Below are 21302 nucleotides of genomic sequence, written 5' to 3'. Positions count from 1 at the left end.
GTCTGTGTGTGTGTGTGTGTGTGTGTGCGCGGGGGGGGGGGGGGGGTGTGGCTAAAAGAATGCAGAAAAACAGCCTTGACAATTGAAGCCCTAGCAGCATTTACAGTTTGGCTGCCGATCCGACGAAACGCTACTTTTTGATCATGGAGAACATAGAACAGATTTTGAGGAACATCCTCAACGTGAGGACGGTCGAAGGCTTCGAGACGCGAGGAGGGGGCTTTATGAGCAAGAGCAGGAATTTCAGAACGGAGAGAGGGAACTTCTTCGTGAAAGTCAACACCAAAAGTGAGGTGAGACTGGAAATTATGCATAAGTTACCCGGTGTCTTTTGGTAAGTCTACTTTTATTCATTCATCCTCCAAACGAAAAAAAAAAAAAAAAAAAAAAAGACCCGCTTTGAGTCTTGTCTCGCCGAGTTCATAGCTATTATGAGTGTATAACCAACAGTCATTTTGTCAGCCGGGTTGCCTCCGAGGGCTGGTTTTATCGTATTTCATGCGCTCTGCTTCGTATCAATCAGGGAAATGCACAAATTCCTCGATCTTCAATAATGTAGGCCTACATTTAATTTACTTTGAATTGCTATAATGTTCGTTAAAAAAAATATAGAAAACGTGAAGCATCTGGACTACTGCAACTTTTATGATACATAGTAGTGTGTAAATATGATATAATTATATGCATTTATCTGTTTGTATACTTATATATATATATATATACATTGTATATATATATATATATATATATATATATATATATATATATATATATATATAATGCATAATTATGTTATCGATCAGATTTGATGATTGCAGTGACTCATTATTGGGACATTGCAACTTGCCTCACATAACCAGGGGTATATAACGCAATGTTTTCTTTGCATACGGAGCCGACTTCATGACATTGGCTAAGAGCGTGCAAACGGAAACTTGTCGGCGCGTTGCATTTCGCAATGTACGTCTCATGTCAAAGCCGATATTCAGCCACCGCCCACTAGCTTCATTATGTATGGGACCGAGACACTAGCAACAAACACCGTATCGCACGATTGCAAATCCTCAATACTTTTTTTTTAGTTGATTTGCCTGTGAATATAATGAACGAACGAACGACCTAACAAACAATTGAACGGGTTTTTCAGACAATGCCATTGCAAGCCCGAAAATGCCTTGTTCCCATAGACGCGAACCGAAGATAATGTTCAACGGTTCAACGGTTCAACGGTAACGTAATGAGCAATGGTACGAGCATCAGGGAAACGTTGCTGAAACAGAATCACTGTTTGTGATAGAAACGCATCTCCATGGAAACCATCTGAAGGTCGTTATCAATATCTAACGGCACATTCCTTCCATTGATTGATTAGGGTCTACATTGAGTGTTCGTGTTGAACTGGAAATTTAACGTTTGATAGATGGTTCCAGCACAGATGTAGGTATGCGGGACCCTGTATAAACTGTAGTAGTGAGATTGCTTCTGAGAAAAGAAGCGACATATATGCATTTACAGGTATGAAATTTAATGTCGCTGGTAAATATTTGCACCGGAATTCAGGTAGAGAGTAGATCATCATATAATCTTCTAACAATTATCATCGTGTGGATATAAAGTGAACAGATGAAGTGTTCCGTGTATTATATACGTATAAATTCACAATATTAGCCTCATATTATGTCGTGAATGGATTTCGTTATACATTGTATTGTGTTACACATAAAGTGCAGTGCAGTATTTCTTGCTGTGGTGATCACTGTTGTACCATTGGGTACACGTCACGAGACCGACACCCACGAATCATACAGACCACGAGTCATACAAGTCACGAGTCATACAGCCCATGAGTTACACAGCTCACGAGTCATACAGCCCATTAGTTCGACACTAAGCTAACAAGGCCCACGAGACCGACACATTTAGCCCCGTGTTGTATCTGTCGAACTTGTTTTCAGTGTCGAACTCATGGGCTTTATTTGCATAGTGTCGAACTCATGGGCTATATGACTCGTGAGCTGTATGACTCATGGACCAGCTTTCAATGTCGAGGTCGTGGGCTGTATGACTCGTGGGTGTCGGTCTTATGGGATGACCCCGGACCACTGACAACAACTTGGGGAATTCTCAGGACTGATGTGCGTATACGAGTACAAAAAGGGATCATTTCGGGTGTGTGTTCATGCAGGAAGCGGTTGATACGGAAACATAATGTGATACTACATTGGTTTATTAATTTCACCTCTTTTTTTCATTATTTATAAAAGAACGTAATGCTATGAGAAACATTATGCAATTGGCCTACTTAATATGTACTGTTTCAAGATTCAGCGATATGATCTAGACAGCAAAAGCAAACACATTGAACTATACAAAAATCCGCATTTCTTACATTTTTTTAAATGATGCAGTCTTTTTAATCTGTAATGACTATTTTGGTCGAATACTTTTCACTGTTGATAATTCCACCATGAGCTTGAAGACAGAGCATACATTTTGTTGGTGCGGGGTCTTTTCATGTTCTTTGTCACAGACAATGAATTGTTTTCAAGTTACCACTGACAATTTCCCGCTGGAAACATTCATATTCACTTATATCAATGTGGAAAAAATTAATAATGAATAAACGTTATTGGCGTATTGAGCAAATTATAATACTTCATCACATATAAGGCAAGGTGAATTAAAAAATCAATTTAGCGACAGAGTCTTCGGTTGGTTACAAATGGTAATACAATTTCAAATTGATTGATTTATTTTTCAATTCATTCATTTATTTACTTCTTTATCTGTTCATTTATTAAACATTCTGTTACGTAATATGTATGGTTGCATGCATCTATGTAGGCCTTATTTATTCATTTATCTATCACCTGTTTATTCATTCAATACTTTCTTTGAATTCTTTAACTCCTTTAGAAGATTGAAAATATGCCGAAAAAAATTATCATCAAAATTAGTTTATACTAACCACAACAAGTCCATCGTAAATGTATGAATCTTTACACACTAAAAACGTTTTGATGTCCAACGTTACCAAGTTAAAATCTTAGTCGGACAATCGATGCAGAAAGTATGAATTTTTAATATTTTGGTGTTGGAACCGCTGGATGAGGAGACTACTAGAGTTCATGACGTATGTGTGGACAACAATATAAAGAAAATATAAAGGGAATTCCTCAAAAATTCATTTTCATGAAAACTTCATATTCCATAAACTTGATACTGTTGTCCCCGTGCTTTCTGAAAGCGGATAGTCAAGTGCTCTTTCATTATGCTAGAAAAATGAAAACATGTTGAATTTGCTTTATGATATTCTTTATTGTTGTCCACACATGACGTCATGAACTCTAGAAGTCTCCTCATCCAACGGTTGCGGCGCCAAAACTTTAAAAATTCATAACTTTTGCATCGATTGTCCAATTTTCCTCAAACTTTCACTGATGTGTTCTACTAAAATGTTGCTGCTTTCATTCAATCCACATATTTTGTCTTTTGGTTTTGGTTTCCTTCAAATCTCTAGGTTATTTGACTCCATGCAGCGACCTCCGTTCCTTGGCGTTGCCTTTTTTAACCTCCTTTTGTGTTTTGTGAACAAGCAGAATCTATACTGATCATAGCCTGCATGCTATCCTTTACGGTAAAGGATTGCGAAATCTGGAAACTCACTTGGCTGAATGAAAACGTCCAGTATGTCCGGTGGATTAATAACTCCCACACCGTATAAATGCGTGGTTTTATATACAAACTGTTATGAGAGGACAGCCTTTGAACTCTGTGTAAACTCCTACACATCATGCATAGTGTCCATACCATGGAACTCGACTCCATCGACTACACACTGAGTGTATCATCAGGAAAAAAATCTGGACACATCTAGAAATTGTCATGTTTACCCCATAAAGAAGAACAGACTGTTTTGGGCAATATCACGTGCCACATATACCTGTGCCAGTGCAGAGCTTATACTGATCATGTCATTGGTTTATTGCCACTTGGTCTCATATAGGTGGTCTACCTCCCAGTTCGTCTAACACCTGTACGGCTGAGCTCATTTGATCTACTGTCAATTTCGTCTAATGCTTGTTTGGTCTAATCCTCACTTGGTCTAATGCCCAGTTTTGCTAATTATCTTTTCGTCTAATGACCGGATGGTCTAATTGCAATTTTGTTACCTTGTTGTTGTTTCTTTTCACATTTTGTGCAATAAACTGTGGATATAAGACCCCGTGTACAGTGAGTGAAAGGACCGGGCTTGTCTGTGGCCGAGCCCGGCCTTCATTTCACTGCAAATGCGCAAAAGGCCAACTGCGGTACCAAAATCGGCCACGCATTATTTTGGCTAAGCTCTGGAGGTAGTCTCGGCCGCGGCTCGGCTCGGCCCGGGCTCGGCCCGGCCTTTTCTTACTGTAAACGCAAACTGGGCCAAATGCGGGAGCAAATTGCGACCGGCGCACTCAGTAATAATCGTTCGTTTACAAGCAGAGCGCCACGACGACAAACTATTGAAAGGTTTGAATTGAAAAGCCCGGGCCGAGCCCTCCACTGTAAACGGACAAAACTGCGTGGCCGAGTACCGCAATTGAGGCCAGGCTCAGCCCGGGCTCGGCCCAGCCGTGTACTGTAAACGGGGTCTTAGACGAAATGGGCACAGCCCGTCTGGAAGTAGACCAACATGACATATTGTAATGAGTCCAAGTGCCAATTGGAGTAAATAGTCACTACACAAACTGGTTGAAGACGAAGCGGGCTTAGACTATGTGGGTTGATCGAGTCCAAATGACCATTAGATGAGAAAATGGGAGTATACCAAGTAATAGATCAACCTGTCGTTGACTAACAGGTATCGACCAGCAATCCAAGCTATGAGCTATGCGTGTGATGGCGATCTACTGTATTTTTTACCTCTTCAAATGACTTGACAATAATAGTATAGTCGTTATGTTCCATGCGCACATGTATCGTACAAATGAACATAATGTTGCGAAATACACTTTTTTCCGCGTTGTCTCACGCATGGAATTGCGTTATTATAAGCATTGAACTGACAGTTTACCGCACCTTTATCGAGAGAAAAAAAAAGGAAAATGAATTGAGATAAAAAAGTAGGATGTTTTGTAACCGTCAGAAATGTTCTATAGTTGCATCATTTCCCTCTTTTTATTCACTCTTTTACTATTCATGGCATTTGCTGCAGTCAAGGAGAATGTTCGAGGGAGAACGAGAAAGTCTTCTAGCCCTTAAAGCCACCGACACGGTGACATGTACCACACCCGTGACGATCGTCGATCACCCGGAGGGATCGGGGGCCATCTTTGTGCTGGAGCACTTGGATATACGAGATCTGGACCAGCACGCGGCGGAACTTGGAGAACAAATGGCACGGTATATGCCAACTCTCTTACGTTTTGTGTGTGTGTGTGTGTGTTTTTTTTTTTTTTTTTTTTGGTCAATGATCTTTATTTGACTTCTATAATTTCACATAAAACCATTCAAGATGAATGTATAAACACAATTTTTGATCAATTAAAAATAGTTATAATTAAATCAATCTATCGGTGCGTGACCCGAAATACATACAGCTTACATTAAACACATAGACTTCTATACACGGTTGTTACCCCCCCCCCCCCAAAAAAAAAAAATAAATAAATAAAAATAAATAAATAAATAAAATAAAATACCCTCCCTATACCTTATGCCCTCTATACCTGCCCCCCCCCCCCCCCATGCATACAGTACTGGGATCTGCGCTCACATCTCAATCTCTGCACTTCAATAAGATACTTTTAATCAAACAAATTCCACAGTATATGCATATCCTGTTGTAATGCATAATCATCTCAAATCATAGGCATTGGAAAGGTAGCGAAAAGAGAAAGAGAGAAAAAAAAGCACATACACAAACGCACGCACGCACAAAGAAGAAGAAGAAGAAGGAGAAGAAGAAGAAGAAGAAGAAGATAAAAGTTCCGAAATAGTGTGAGAAAAATAAGATAATGACAAGTTCAAAAGTTGTGCATTTTTGAAGTGTTGGTTGATTACACAAAGCTGTACCACTCAATGTGGATGGGAAGTGTGCAGGATTGGAAGATTATATACAATGGATTACATCGAAGGTAATTTACTATCTCTGATTCCGGGGGCACCGCGAGAGGAGGAGATTGTTTTGGTTTTGGCATGGGCTATGTAGCTCCATGGTGCGTGTGTGTGTGTGTACGTGTGTGTGTGTGAGTGTTAGACATTCAGCGTATGCAGACAGAGCATGCCTGTACTGCAGTGACTGGAACTATTGTCATTCCATTTTGTCTCTCCCCTTCTCCCTCCCCCATCTCTCCCCCCTCCCCCTCTCTCTCTCTCTCTCTCCCTCTCTCTCTCTCTTTCTCAGCAGGCTGATTGTAACCAGGGAGGTAGTCTCACCTCCCCGTTGTAACTCACTGCCAAATAGCACATTGTCAGCACCGGCAAACTGGCAATGCTCTCCTTCTTATTCATGTATTTTCGTTATTTACGGGTCAATTTTTTTCGTTCGAAATGTAAAATGGATGACCATAGAATTTCTCAATAGAATATAAAATTGAAAACTTTAGAAAGGATAGAGAAAATTGAGTTCACTTTGAATGGTCTGCCACAGGCAGATATCCTTATCATGCTCTTACGTAATACGACAGCTGCTTTCTCAATGATCCAGTCAGCAGGCTGAATTGTAACCAGGGAGGTAGTCTCACCTCCCCGTTGTAACTCACTGCCAAATAGCACATTGTCAGCACCGGCAAACTGGTAATGCTCTCCTTCTTATTCCTGTATTTTCGTTATTTACGGGTCAATTTTTTTCGTTCGAAATGTAAAATGGATGACCATAGAATTTCTCAATAGAATATAAAATTGAAAACTTTAAAAAGGATAGAGAAAATTGAGTTCACTTTGAATGGTCTGCCACAGGCAGATATCCTTATCATGCTCTTACGTAATACGACAGCTGCTGGAGTCATCAAACCCTGGCTTGGCCTCCAGGTTTGTCACGTCTGAGCAGAAAGTTTATTTGCAATGGACAAGTACTTCGACTCCCAACTCCCAAACGACAAATATACGCACCCCACTTTGGGGAACCCCAGTTGGGGACTCGCCTCAAACGAGGGATTGAAACCCGATAAGCCGTCACGTATATCGCTGCAGCCGGAATCGAGTGTTCCCTTCAAATAGAATCAACCAGTTCGAAGTTCGTGACATGAAATATAAGATAACAGTACACAGGTCTTGAGGAGATGAGGACATAGTACGATTACTAACAATACTCTTGCCTCTCATGGATTGTTTCCAATTCCAACCGTAGCTTGCATCTCCACAATAGGAAACTGAAGGCCGAGGAAGAGAAAGGTGCGTCGAAAATTGGATTCTGTGACCGACTAGAAGAGAGCGGTGCTACGCGCTACGTCTCGAGATTCGGATTTCATACCACCACGTGCTGCGGTTACATCCCCACGGATAACACATGGACAGACGACTGGACGGTGAGTCTATGGTCTAGGGGTCGTTGAGCTTTTACTCGTTTTGAGAGCGTATGAAAGTCTATCGCTAAAATAGATGAAAACTACAATGCTTTACTTAGTTGGAAGGACGACTGAACGGGCAGCATAGCTACTTAAGATGTTGTTTTCCTAAATTTATGAACGGATGGCTGGACGGTGGGATATTACAATCGTTGATTATGATAATCACTATGAAAGATTCAATTTGATTTTGATTTAATTCGATTTTTTTTTTCTTCAGAATTTTGATTGGACAAACTATCATTACTATACTTTGGTACTTTAATATATGTCTAGTGAAATCCCTACTGGAAAGATCACAGTGTCTCACAGTGTGTTCATAGTGTGGTCACATAGTCGACTGTGTGAAAACGCTCGAATTTAACAGTGTGGAGAAGATTTCACACTGAGGGTTGGTTTTCACAGAGTGTTCACATGGTATGTTGATGAGTCACAGTGTGTTCACACTGTTAAAAAGCTCGAAATTAACAGCGTTAGATTTTACACTGTGTTCACATTGTGTTCACACTGTGTTTCTCACACTGTGGGACACTGTGTGCTTTCCATCATGGAATATCAATGAAATATCACATTATTATTAATGGTTGTTACAGCAAAGATCTATAAGTTGGTAAAACACATCTTTGCTTGAGCCTGTTACGAGTGAAGTGACAACGTACGTTTACGCCTCTTGATATTCTGCATGATAAAAAGATACGATCTCTTATCCGATTACACCACCACAGTGATCACCTTATTTCATCATTATAATTGTGATTACGTAGTATGAACTATTATCTTTAGTGACAAATCATAAAGAGCCCCCAAGGGTTCTGCTCAAGGCACTCTACCCCTCCCCCCGAAAAAACGGGGATGACTATAACTGACATAGGTACTAAATCCTAATCGTCGTTTTTCGTCTTTGCTTCAGCACTTGTAGTTTAACACTGCATAGCTCTGCCATGCCATTCGACTTGTACTTCAGATTGATATAGTCACAACTCATGCGCACGCACATCATCGTAAACTTGGTGATCACTTGATCCTTGAAGACAACCACCAACCACAAAGAAAAAAAAAGAATGTCATGGGAAGAAAGAAGTAAAAACAGCTAGCCAAAACTGAAAATAAGTCTTATAAAAATCGTGAAGATTTGCAATTAACTTACTGCATGAAATCACAACGATGAATCAAGATCGACGAGTGTTTGAACAGTCACTGCAGGATTGTCAAGAGCTCACCAGGAGACTGTAACTGGAAGTTGAATACTAGAAAGTGAAGAAACAAACAATGATGGGGTTGTACGCATGCACTACATCATGATAACGAGTGCACTTTCACAGTTTTTAGCTTCTTCACAGTAAAAATTACGCGCCGTCATTTATGAGATGTATGCAGTGCATGCATGCGTGCATATTAATGGATGGAAACTCTCTGCCCTTGTTGCGCTGATAACCCAATACTTCATGAACGGCTCATGGTACAATAAACTATTCAATACAATCAATCATGTCAGCTACCACTTATCAAGTAATACTGGCTGGAGTGGCACAAGGCCGAAATCAGATCCAAAATGTGTAAGGCAATGCTATTTTCCAACTATTCGTCAAGAACACTCAGTATATTGTACTCCTTTCAGCCGTTTGGTTTCAGTTTCTGTTTATTTTTTGTCCCGCACGCCAGAGATGACCAATGAACGTATCAACTATCAAAATGCCAGGGCCAATGTGACTTGGTCGAGATTATGACGAAAATGCGTAAATGAGGTCATTACATAAATAAGACTTCAGATGTTGACATATAGGTTACGAGACACCAATTATGATTATGCAAGTAAACAGTTCGGTACCTAACGGTTCATAGCTATTATAAGTGACTGTACTTTGACAACTATAAGAGTAAAACGTATAGGCCTAAGATCCTTCATTCACCTCTGAAAGCAAATGTACTTCCCCGCTTTCTCTCAGCAAACACACATACGCACATATAGTCCAGTCAAAATACGACAAAAAGTGGGTTAACCCACAACTAATTGCAACAGAAACGATTCCACTTGCATTTGACCCGGAAGAGCTATCAAAATAACATATTAAAAGTTCCCTAAAATTCGAGTGGTGGATCAGTGTCTAATTTGCATAAATTCAAAATGGCCGCCATACAACCTGTTTATGCCTATATCTCGGGATACGTAACCAATAGAAAGTAAATTCCGGTGTCTAAACCTATGTTTTTTAGGTCAAGGAATACAATTATGTTATCTGTAGCAACTTTCAAGCATCCCTTTATATAGTTTTTGCATATATTTGCATATAATTACATGCAAAATGGCCGCCATATTGCCTGTGCAAGCCCGTATCTTCGTATACCATTAATGTAGTACACTCAGGAATAAGTCGCTATATATCTGGACATAAAACCCACAAAAAATATATTCTGGTGTCTAAACCTATGTTTTTTAGGTCAGGGAATACAATTATGATATTAGCAGTAACTTTCAAGCTTCCCTTTATACATTTTTTGGAATATATTTGCATTCACTAAATGCAAAATGGCCGCCATAATTCCTCTACAGGCTTATATCTCTATCTGTAAAAGGTACCCAGTGGTGGTGTCTATGGTCTTAATTTACTGCTGAAAGTCACTGTTGTAGAAAACGTTCCAATCAGGAATAATTACCTATATTTCACTAAAAATTTGCATATATTTATACATAAATCTATTCAAATTAAGAGTAGCTTATATCCATAAGCTACTCTACAAAAGCTTCGTGAGTTTGGACATTTGTTTAGAGAATGTTCTTGTCATATCAGGATACCATGTCACTCACTCACTTTCTGAATAAAAGACCCAGGGGTCCAGCCCTCACTCGAGTATCTCAAGTTCACCTTCCATGCATTCTTACAGACTATTACTTGGGAGAGAGGAAATTGGAAGACTTTGGGAAGGGCCATTTCTACAAGCCTTTAGGGACCTCCATGGCCCAGGGAGGCATGGTGTTCATATATTCATGACACTAGCGATAAATGCACCTACAGTACTAAGTTTGTTGAAAATTTGACCATATGTTTTCAAAAAGAGGATCAAAAATCAAAAGTGGCCCCCAATAACTGGTCCCAGCCCCAAGGCATCCGCACCTATAGGTAATATTTAAGGTGCCTTTGGGCATCCTGTGGCCTGGGGTGGAGGGGGGGGGGGGGGGGTTGGGGTAGATGGTACCCGTGATATATGTATATATATATATATATATATATATATATATATACATACGAAGTATGATGGCAATGCATTTCAGTTCAACAGTGCTATTTATTCAGACCAAATTTTCGACGGATACATTCATCTTCCTCAGGATCGACAATGACAATTGTGAAGAAAGACGAATGTTTGCGTCGAAAATTTGGTCTGACTAAATAGCACTGTTGGACTGTAATGCATTACCACCCTGATTCGTCATCTTTCTGTACTGGTACCAACACATTGATTACAAGTATCATTATATATATATATATATATATATATATATATATATATATATATATATATATACTGACATCAAAGGACTTAACCACAACATGGCGGGGCGGTGCAAGGACAGTAAATCTATTGACAGCAAGTCTTGCATATATAGACGTGGCTGGTGTTGGGTAGCACCCCTTTAATCATCGAGCTTTCAGGCGAAAAGCCCTTCTTCAGGATTGTGTTGGTGCTGAGTGTGGTCTTGTAGTGTTGTCTGTACACAGACAACACTACAAGACCACACTCGATGATTAAAGGGGTGCTACCCAACACCAGCCACGTCTATATGTGCAAGATTTGCTGTCAATATATATATATATATATATATATATATATATATATATATATATATATAATGTGTAATATTTCGAAAATAAGTTAAACTGTGAAAGTAAACTTAAATCTATATGCAATCTCCAAGATATTCAACTTTGTACATTATACCTAGCTCTGTTACACTTGGTTCTACTTTTGTGTGTGTGTGTGTGTGAGGGTGTGTGTGTGTGACGATTTTTTTTTTTTATAATAGATTCCTTAATTTCGGGGTTCTGGGACCTTTCGGAATATGGTGTCTATTTGAACACCTTGAAAGCCTATCATCCTTGGGATGCTACTTGCCTAGTTTGTTGAAAATCTGTCATTACATGGGTTTTTTTTAAAGAGAACCTAGCTGGAAATGGTTTTTGAAAATGTATGCATGACCGACGACCGGACAGTAGAATATAAATGATGGCTATTTGCAATATTAGCTTGAATCTTTTTTGCTGTCTTGAACCTTTGGCTAAGATGAGTTTAAAATCTAATGGATCAAAGTCACTTGATTTCAAGAAAACTTTCGTTTCCTGTACATCATTTTCATTTTCTAGCTTGTGATAATACAGATACTAAGGTATGTAATGTGATCTCTCAAAATAGAAACACGAGTATACAAAACTATAGCTTACACTCACAGTGTTTTATGTGTTTACCACAAATTCTGGAATAGGATGGTGTGAAATTGCAGTTGATTAATTTAAAGCAAACAGGATCTCGGCTCTATTTCATACTGAAGCGTGGTAAGTCTCACGTTTGTTGTAAACTGTGTCGATGTCTTTCGAGAATGCTTCTTATTCCTAGTCACCAATTAGAACAGCATAATCTCACTCCTCACATATTTTAGAAATACAACATTACAAGTGTCTGATATATAATGGCCCGCATCTGACACTGGTATGGGTTGTGTGCAGTCAAATCTGCTTGCCCTGCAACTATACACTGCCAGTTGCTAACATCCTGTCTTGCAGTTGCATCAGACTTTCTTCAGGAGTTCTTAATAGCTGCACTGTGTCTGTAGTGATCAGAACATATTTTTGATTAAACATCTTCCTAAAATCGTCCCAATTCCAATGATTGTATGTCATTTCCCTTCCACTGTTTAACTTGAAGAAAAGCTGGAGGGAAGGGACCTTTTGGAAGGGTTAGGAACAGAAAATGATGTTATGTATTTTGTTTTTTATCTGACTTAAGACTGCTTTTTTCGCCAGCAAAATTGAATTCAGCCTTCATGCTGCTCGCATTTCTAAAAAACAACAACTGTGTGTTGGTGAAAATGTTATTAGTGCGAAGCCTCAATGCAATAGGAAACATTTCTTTTAATAAAGCTGCAGATACAACATGAAAAATGGTGAAAGTAAGACGTATAAGAATTTATATGTGTTGTATGAGCTTGAAGCCAATGAGAAGGATGCTGTTTGTATTGATCGACTGATGAATCCAGAGTACTAGTAATAGAAATGTTAAGGCATTTCCTTTTTTTTTCTTTTTCTTTGTATCTGGCTGTAAATCACAATGTTTTACATTTTCAGTGAGTCACTGGGTGAAACCGTGCAAAAATATGACAAAATCCACTTCCATACAAATTATCACGGTCATATGTTGCTCATTGATAAACATGCCTTTACCAAAAGTTTTGCAACAAAGGACACAAGTATCAACTAAACATGGATGTAAATCATCGTAGGTAAGAAAAAAGATGTTTGAAAAAAAAAACACCTGCTGAATGATTTAAGACCAATTTTTGTGTACCGTAAGCACACTTTGAAAGCTATATGAGATATGTCCAAACTCATTAAACTTTTGTAGAGTAGCTTATGGATAATCATGAACTTGATGACATGCCCCCCCCCCCCCTTGGCAAAAAAAAAAGAGAGAAGAAATAAAGAATTGCAACATAGACACAAGTAATAAGCAGTAAACATGAGGGCAAATTACAAAACATAATACATTAGATATCATGCAATCATGAAATATTTTAACGATTCCTACTACATAATTTTAGACTTTAATATTTGTGTACCTATTGAGCACACTTTGGAAGATAAGTTGAATCTACAGTTAATAAAGATATGTTCTATTCGATGCTACTTACAGTTGTTCTCTGTTTTGAGGCTGTATCTCAAGAAAATGTGAGTACAATGTAATACAATACTTTTAATAAATGCAAGAATATACACACTAGGTGTAGGATAATCATCAAGGTTTTTAAATGGTATAACAATTTTCCCTTGATATCTTGGATGAGACATTACAGTACAATCAACCTTCTGCAGCTTGTATTCGTATATCTGAAATCATATTCACGGTAGTAATTTGAATAGATTTATGTATAAATATATGCAAATTTTTAGTGAAATATAGGTAACTATTGCTGAGTGGAACGTATTCTACATCAGTGATTCTCAGTAGTAAAATTAAGACCACAGACACCATCACTAGGTACCTTTTACAGATAGAAATATAAGCCTGTAGTGGCACTACGGCGGTCATTTTTGCATTTAATTGAATGGAAATATATGCAAAAAAATGTATAAAGGGAAGTTTGAAAGTTACTGCTTATATCATAATTGTATTCCCTGACCTAAAAAACATCTATAGGTTTAGACACCAGAATTTATTTTCTGCGGTTTTATGTCCAGATATATAGCGACTTATTCCTGAGTGTACTACATTAATGATAAACGAAGATACGGGCTTGCGCAGGCAATATGGCGACCATTTTGCATGTAATTATATGCAAATATATGCAAAAACTATATAAAAGGATGTTTGAAAGTTGCTATACATAACATATTTGTATTCCTTGACCTAAAAAACATAGGATTAGACACTGGAATTTACTTTCTGTGGGTTACATATCCCCAGATATAGGCATAAATAGGTTGTACGGCGGCCATCTTGAATTTATGCAAATTAGACACTGATCCACCACTCGAATTTTAGGGAACTTTTAATATGTTATTTTGATAGCTCTTCCGGGTCAAATGCAAGTGGAATCGTTTCTGTTGCAATTAGTTGTGGGTCATTTCATATTTTGACTGGACTAATATGCACGCGTACACCCACCCACCCACACATACACACACGCACACATACATACCAGGCACACGGCAGTGTCAACAGAATACTCAGTATACATGAACCGTACTAGTGCTGCCAGGATTCGTGATTACGCTATAGTCATGTCTCGGTATGCCGTGTCGACAAAAGTTTGAACTTTCAGAACTGTACGTTTTTTTTTTTGTTTTTTTTTTGTTTTCTTTTCTACAGAGATCGTAGCGAATTTGAAATCCAATTGTGCGACGACATGAATTCAGGCATTAACCCTATTCCCACAGGAGGGGGGGGGGGGGGGGGGGACAAGTGATTATCTCGCAAGGCATGATGCTATCGCCGCGACAATTTATAACTTTTTCTTACAAGTATCGCGCAACTTTTGAGACCAAATTTGTCGTCCCCGGGCATACCGTTTTGAAGCCACGCCCCTTTGAAAAAAATTCGTCGACCCAAAAATTGCTCAAAAACATGATTTTGTGTACAAATCCAAAGTAAATTGTGTTTTTGCAATTAATTCATATAAAAATGAATATTTTTACTTTCAATGGCTGATAATGATTTATTTTGGCCTGATTATGCTTTAAAAAGTTTCTGCGACAAATTTTGACGAAAAAAACAACAAAAACAAAAAGTTAAAAAACCCCGAAGAAATACATAAGAAATTCAATAAACAATAAAATACATAAGAAATAATTATGAAGCCGAATTTTTGCTTTAATATCATTGTTGAGGATATCGAAAAGAATATGTTCACCAAATCTTAGAAGTTTTGGAGCTTTATTTTTAGATTTATATGAAATATATAGGAAATATATTTTTGCACAAATTAGCATGAATTAATTGATATAAAATATATAAATAAAATTTGAAAAATCTAACTATACAGTCTTGTAGATTACATTAGCCTCTACCTTGACGCAAATTTTCGCGAGGATCGCGCGATCCACGACCGAGATTTGAAGGGGGGGGGAAAAAAGCCCCCCCTCCCCCCCCCCCCCGTGGTTTCAAGTCCCTTAAAAAACTCCCATTTTGTCAAGCCTTGCATTCGAAAGACCTCTTGACTGTGCGGTGTAGGCGAAAATTGCACTTGCACCGAATTTCATCCTCTGCAATACAATGTCTTTACCACATTTTGCGAAGCTTTATGACCCTTGTCCTATCGTACGCTTGCCTGTGACCTAACATGATTTTGTAAGTAATCGAAGTCTTGCTTATTTCACACTTAATGATGTTTATGTTGCCTCGAAGAACAGTTTTAGAGGACGACTCTTTCGCATATAGACTAGTACCTGCCACCTGCTTTAATAGCCCTATGTCAGGCATCGTGTTGTGACCTCGGTTTATACAAAAAAGATCACCGCAATTTAAATTTTGAGACTAGTTTGGGATGATGACGTGCCAATCTAAGAAACAAGCGTAGGCCTAAACGTCAATCTTCAAAATGGATTGCATGTTTGTTTGTTGTTTTGTGTGTGTGTGTGTGTGTGTGTGTGCAATATTCCATTGTATCATTTTCCGTCATAAAGGATGACATACAAACGGATAAATATTTCATATGGATGGATACGTTTACATATACCATGGCATGCATGGGATGACACAACTAAGCGCTGTTTTTCAAAGGTATCACTTAGATAAGCAATATAAACAAAGCAGTATACAAATTTGCAATGGAAATTAAAATAGAGTATACATTAATTAAGATTAATTAAGATTAATATGTCAGATAAAAAAATCTTATGCAATTATTTACTTAGACAATTAACCCTTTAGGAACTGAAGATTCCGTACATAATGGCCTATTGTTCCCTGGGCAATATTACTCTCATTTACAACACAACAGTACCACTGCCATTTCGACAACTTTTTAAATTATGCAAAATAGATCACAGCATATCTATTTTTGTGTATTATAAGTTATGCTTATTTATTTTTTTTTCTAAGAGAATGGTTTGTCACTGAACTAATTTTGACACACTTTTGCTTACCGTTGACCTCTTTCAAATTACGTAATTATATATTCTATATGAAAACAATAAAAATAGCAAAGCAAGAAAACTATAGGAAAGCGGACGTGCGGTTTCGGGCGGTTCAGATACCAATGGGTTAAGAGTAGCATACTGAAAATAGGGCCTAAATAGACATTTACGTATTTACAACAAAAGAAATAAATGAATATAGATTGAGAGCTGTTAAATAAACAAACCACATATATACTTCAGAAGTGAAAATTTCTAAATCCTTCAAAAATACATGTGGACATTTTTTCAATTTCAAGATATGAGGCAGTGCATTATATTGTGTCGATCCCCAATGATGTGTAGTTTTTTTTTAATAAGGAGAAGGCTGGAAGACACCTTTCATGGATGAGGATAACATGGATATTATGTTACATATATTATTGAGGATTGATTCAAGTGCGAATATGGTTAAGTGTTTCTTATGTCTAGATTGAACGGACGATCAATTTAAGGCAGATTAAATGTGTAAACTAGACACACGTTCATAAGGATCTATTCTCATGGTAATTCTCCAAGAATGGTTTAGAAGAATTTGTTATTGTTTAACATACTTTGTATTGCTTGAATCAAATATGATATCAGCATTGTAAAATAAGAAGAGCAAGATAATGTGAAAAGAAAAGAAAATCGTGATATACGTTCAAACGGACATTATCAATGCTGTTATCAGGAAAAAAAAATAAATGTAAACAGCAGTATCAGTTGCATAAGCAATTGAACTGAGCAATAATTTGCAATATATCTGAATGAACAAATCACTGATAAAAATGATGAACAGAAGGGGACCAAGCATTGATCCCTGTGGGACCCCCCTCCAAAAAAGAAAAGAGAAGATATATGAGCATAATGGAGCGTTGAATTCAATGAAGTATACAAAATAGATCGCCTCTTCACGTAATTGGTAAACCATGGTAAACAGTCACCTGATACACCAGTATCGCGTAATTTGCAAGGAATTGAATCGTGATTAATGCAATCAAACGTTTTTTTGTGTGTGTTTTTCAAGTCTATGAATCCAGCTCCTATGTGTCCTTTCTTTCATCCATAGCCTTCATTCATTCATTTGTAACTTTAATTACGGATGTGACGGTCGAAAGCTTTCGCCTAAAATCCAAAATAAAAGTTTTTTTTTTCAAGAAAGACCGTAAATTGGCTTTCGACAAGTCTTTTTAACAGTTTAGAAACAGTGGGTATACAGTATTGAGGTGGGAGGAAAATTTTATTATTTGGAAAATAAACTCTTGCTACTACGAGATTTATGAGTAGGTATAACTTTTGGCATCCTCCAATTACTTGGGAATACGTTTTCAATTAAAGATCTATCAATAACAGAAGTTATACATGGAACAATGATAAGGGCGCTGATCATCTAAATCGTAGAAGAAAATAACATCTAGACCAAGTAAAATACTGTCTCGTAAATTCCTGTTCTCTATCATTCTCAGAAACTGGAAGCAATCTATAGAAAGTACCGATTAAAATCAGAATAAATTAAATCAAATTGGAGGTTATTACCTAGTGATTCAGGCGGCATAACAGAGTTCAAAATCTTCCAAACACCAGCGGATCGCTCCATCCTTATACATAATAATTTCTTTTCGCTTTTCTAATTTCAGGGGTAACTTTGTTTCTTATTTCCTTTACATCCTATTCACAGCATCAATCTCTTTCATTTTTCTTGACTTCATTTTCATCTTATCTCGTTGTTTTATAGGTCGATAACTTCGGAAGTCATCCAAGGAGAACGTGTATTTTTGACCTTTCTGGATTTTACAGGCATAAGTTATTAACAATTTGCATACCGTGATCTTTCCAGAGTTTGACTGAACCATCGATATATTTTGCTAGAATAAAATTTTTCCATGCAAATAGCAGTGTCTAGTAGCAGAACGGCGGTAGCGAACCTCGGGAGTTAAAAGCTCTGATAAGTTTGCAACCAAAATAAAGAATTGTATGTAATCGCAATAGGACTGAGCAATTCCAACCCTTTAAGATTTTAATCTACCCAATGAAATTCTAACAATGACAAGAAAAAAAAAATACCGCAAAAAGATACAACACGGAATTACACACAATCAGTTTCAGGGACTTTACGAATTAAATCTCCATTCACAGAACGCGTTTTATATATTACTCAGTGTTATCACAAGACTATTTGAGTGGATCCTGCAAGACCGTGCTGGACGAGTTACTTTAATAATCTAGAACACTGAAGGCCGTGAAAGACTTTGTCAGTTAGTATTTTCGTGAAGTTTTGTTCTCCCTCGGTCAACCGTTGAGTGCGTCCTGCAAAATTCGCTTAACTCATTGTGTTCGAGCTGAGCACGTTGTGTGTTTGCATGCGTGTATTATCTTTATTCATGATAATATTATACTGGTATGTGTGTGTTCACGCGTTTATGTCTACACACACAAGTATAGCATTAAACGATGAATCATTTTACACATTTAAGTGTCACCAGGCTTATTCTTTTTTTTTTTTTTGTTATACAACTATCGCTAAACAACTGCAACAGTCTGGTAAATTTGGGGAAAAATATGACTTTATTATCACTTATTATCACCATTGATATCACGATACCGTGGCAACAACAAAACATGTGCGTAATGTTATCATTGTTTGCCTACCGAAGGCCAAGAATTAATGCTCTTTCTTTCTTCGCAATCCTTTCAACCTGGGCTCACTCTTAAAGAATTGTCTTGCGATCTTAGCTATAACTAATGAGGACATCAACAGATCAGCCTACCGTCTTTTCAAACCCTTGCTTTTATCACTAAACGTGAGCTATAATCCTAGGACCCCAATGATTAATAATTGCATAATAATATCACTCCAATAATTAATATTTACATAAGCTCCTTTATGGGGTTTTGGTATGAGCTCCCTTCCGGAGACTTCGAATATGAGCTCCCTCGTGGAGACGCTATGAGCCCCCTCGTCATGCTCGTGGAGACGCTATGAGCTCCCTCGTGGAGACATCATTATGGTATATCTAATATTCTTGTCTGATACCTTTAAGATTTATTATGTTTCTTTTATGTCAGTATTGTCTGGGGCAAATTATTTGTTTCATAGGGCGCTATTTTGTCTCTTTCTTTTCTTTCTTTAAAAGACCACAACCTAATGATTTTTTGATATCACTGAAATTTCCCCTATGGAATTATTATTGGAAGTTCTTATCTACCAGAGCGCCACTCACTGCTAAACCCGACATGTTCTCTCCCAGATTTTCTTCACTCGACAACGACTTCAACCACGTTTTGAGATGGTCGAGAGGGATTACGGTGATCGCGAGGTGAAGGACCTGTGGTCGCTGCTGCAGCGGAAACTACCCCAGCTCCTTGCCGGCTGCGAGGGCATCGTACCCTCTCTGCTGCACGGCGACCTTCATGGATTGAACGTGGGGGAAGTCGAGTCAGGCCCAAGTATGGAAGGCGTCGCTCGTTTGGAGGGGTTGGGGAAACCTGGGGGTCATTCTCATCAGACTTCCGAAATTTATTTTGACATTCTTAAAGTTGGCGGTGTTTCGACATAGGCCTACATATCACAATCTGATTGACTAGATGCGTTGGCTAGGACCAGAAGGCATAGAAAGCCATTGGCAAACAACAATAATTTTCTAACCTGAAAGTTAAGTGTTTTCATCTATTTCGAAATACCTGATCTGAGATGTTAGGTTAGCCATAAGAAAGAAGGGGAAAAAATGATTTCATCGAAAAAAGCCTATGAATCATTCTGCTCACGAATTTTAATCTTACGGATTGTTTCAGTGTAAATTTACTATATTCAAGTAAATTGATACAACTGTCAGCTGCGGTGGTGGCATAAAATTTGGTGGTATGAAATCTCACTGGTCATAGACCATGTCCGTTTTATACAAAGAAGGTAATTATGTACTCCATACAACGCGTAATGTCAAATTGCCTATCCGTTTCTTTCCGATAATATACCGTAAACAAGTCTTTGTGTAACGTTCACCTTTAGATAACAATACATACACACAATTTGTGTGCAAAGATTACATTTAGTCGGGATTTGATAAGAATAAGTTTTCGAAATTTATAGCAAATCACAATGAACAAGGATGATGACATGGCAGCTTCACATTTGAATGCATGAGTGGGGCTCACAAAAGCAGAACAAAAGAAGAAAACATGCATAAAATTTACACAAACGTGACAAGTGAGCTTGCTAGGCAAGCGTTGTATTACTACATTTCGGAAATATTGTGAGGCTCTTACTTCACCATCCTTGTTCTTTGCAATTTGCTTTTGAGTTTTTAGAATATTGGTTTCTATGCCCAAGGATCACAGTATAAATTCTAGAAATCTGTACATGGAGCTGTCGATTTATGTACTACATGATGTGAAATTATGAAAATTGTCTGCACTTACCGTTTAAATAACCATGTAGTCATCTACGATGCGGCAAGTTTCTATGGTCATCACGAGTTCGAGCTTGCCACCACTCGGATATTTCGGGAGTTCCATCAAGACTTCTTCCGAGCTTACCATCAACACGTTCCCATGGCAACAGGGTTCCAGCGGAGGCAGCGGCTATACGGCCTGTTTTACTACCTCAATAATTGGTAAGCACGGAAATTGCTACAACCTTTGTGCAAGATCAATTTTTAAAACACAGAATTCCACGTGCATATTCCACGCCATACCTGTTAGGCCATGGGCTAGTAGGGGTCAACCTGCACCCCCTCTGCACCTAACATTCATTGTTGTTTCCATGTAGCCCTTGGTCTGGAGAGTCAAAAATGTAATGTTATTATCCTAATAAAGTGGTCCCCTTGCCTTTATTTTGTCAATGATAACCAAAGACTTAGGTATTTCTAGATTTCTCAGAAGATGGGAAATA

The 21302-nt window shown here is 38.0% G+C and overlaps 1 protein-coding gene across 1 annotated transcript; it reads left to right on the top strand.

Moving 5' to 3' along the window:
• Positions 1–224: 224 nt before the first annotated feature.
• Positions 225–21028, top strand: LOC139728517 (ketosamine-3-kinase-like). The gene is made up of 5 exons (XM_071639453.1): positions 225–293; positions 5195–5382; positions 7331–7508; positions 19663–19861; positions 20850–21028. Exons 1-5 carry the CDS (start codon positions 225–227, stop codon positions 21026–21028), a joined length of 813 nt encoding a protein of 270 aa, XP_071495554.1.
• The last annotated feature ends 274 nt before the right edge of the window (positions 21029–21302 follow it).

Source organism: Diadema antillarum, unplaced genomic scaffold (genome assembly GCF_040938485.1).
Source record: "Diadema antillarum isolate AM-2024a unplaced genomic scaffold, OU_Dant_1.0 seq00000182_RagTag, whole genome shotgun sequence".
In the NCBI taxonomy this organism is placed as follows: Eukaryota; Metazoa; Echinodermata; class Echinoidea; order Diadematoida; family Diadematidae; genus Diadema; species Diadema antillarum.
This window is presented reverse-complemented; position numbering and strand designations above follow the sequence as displayed.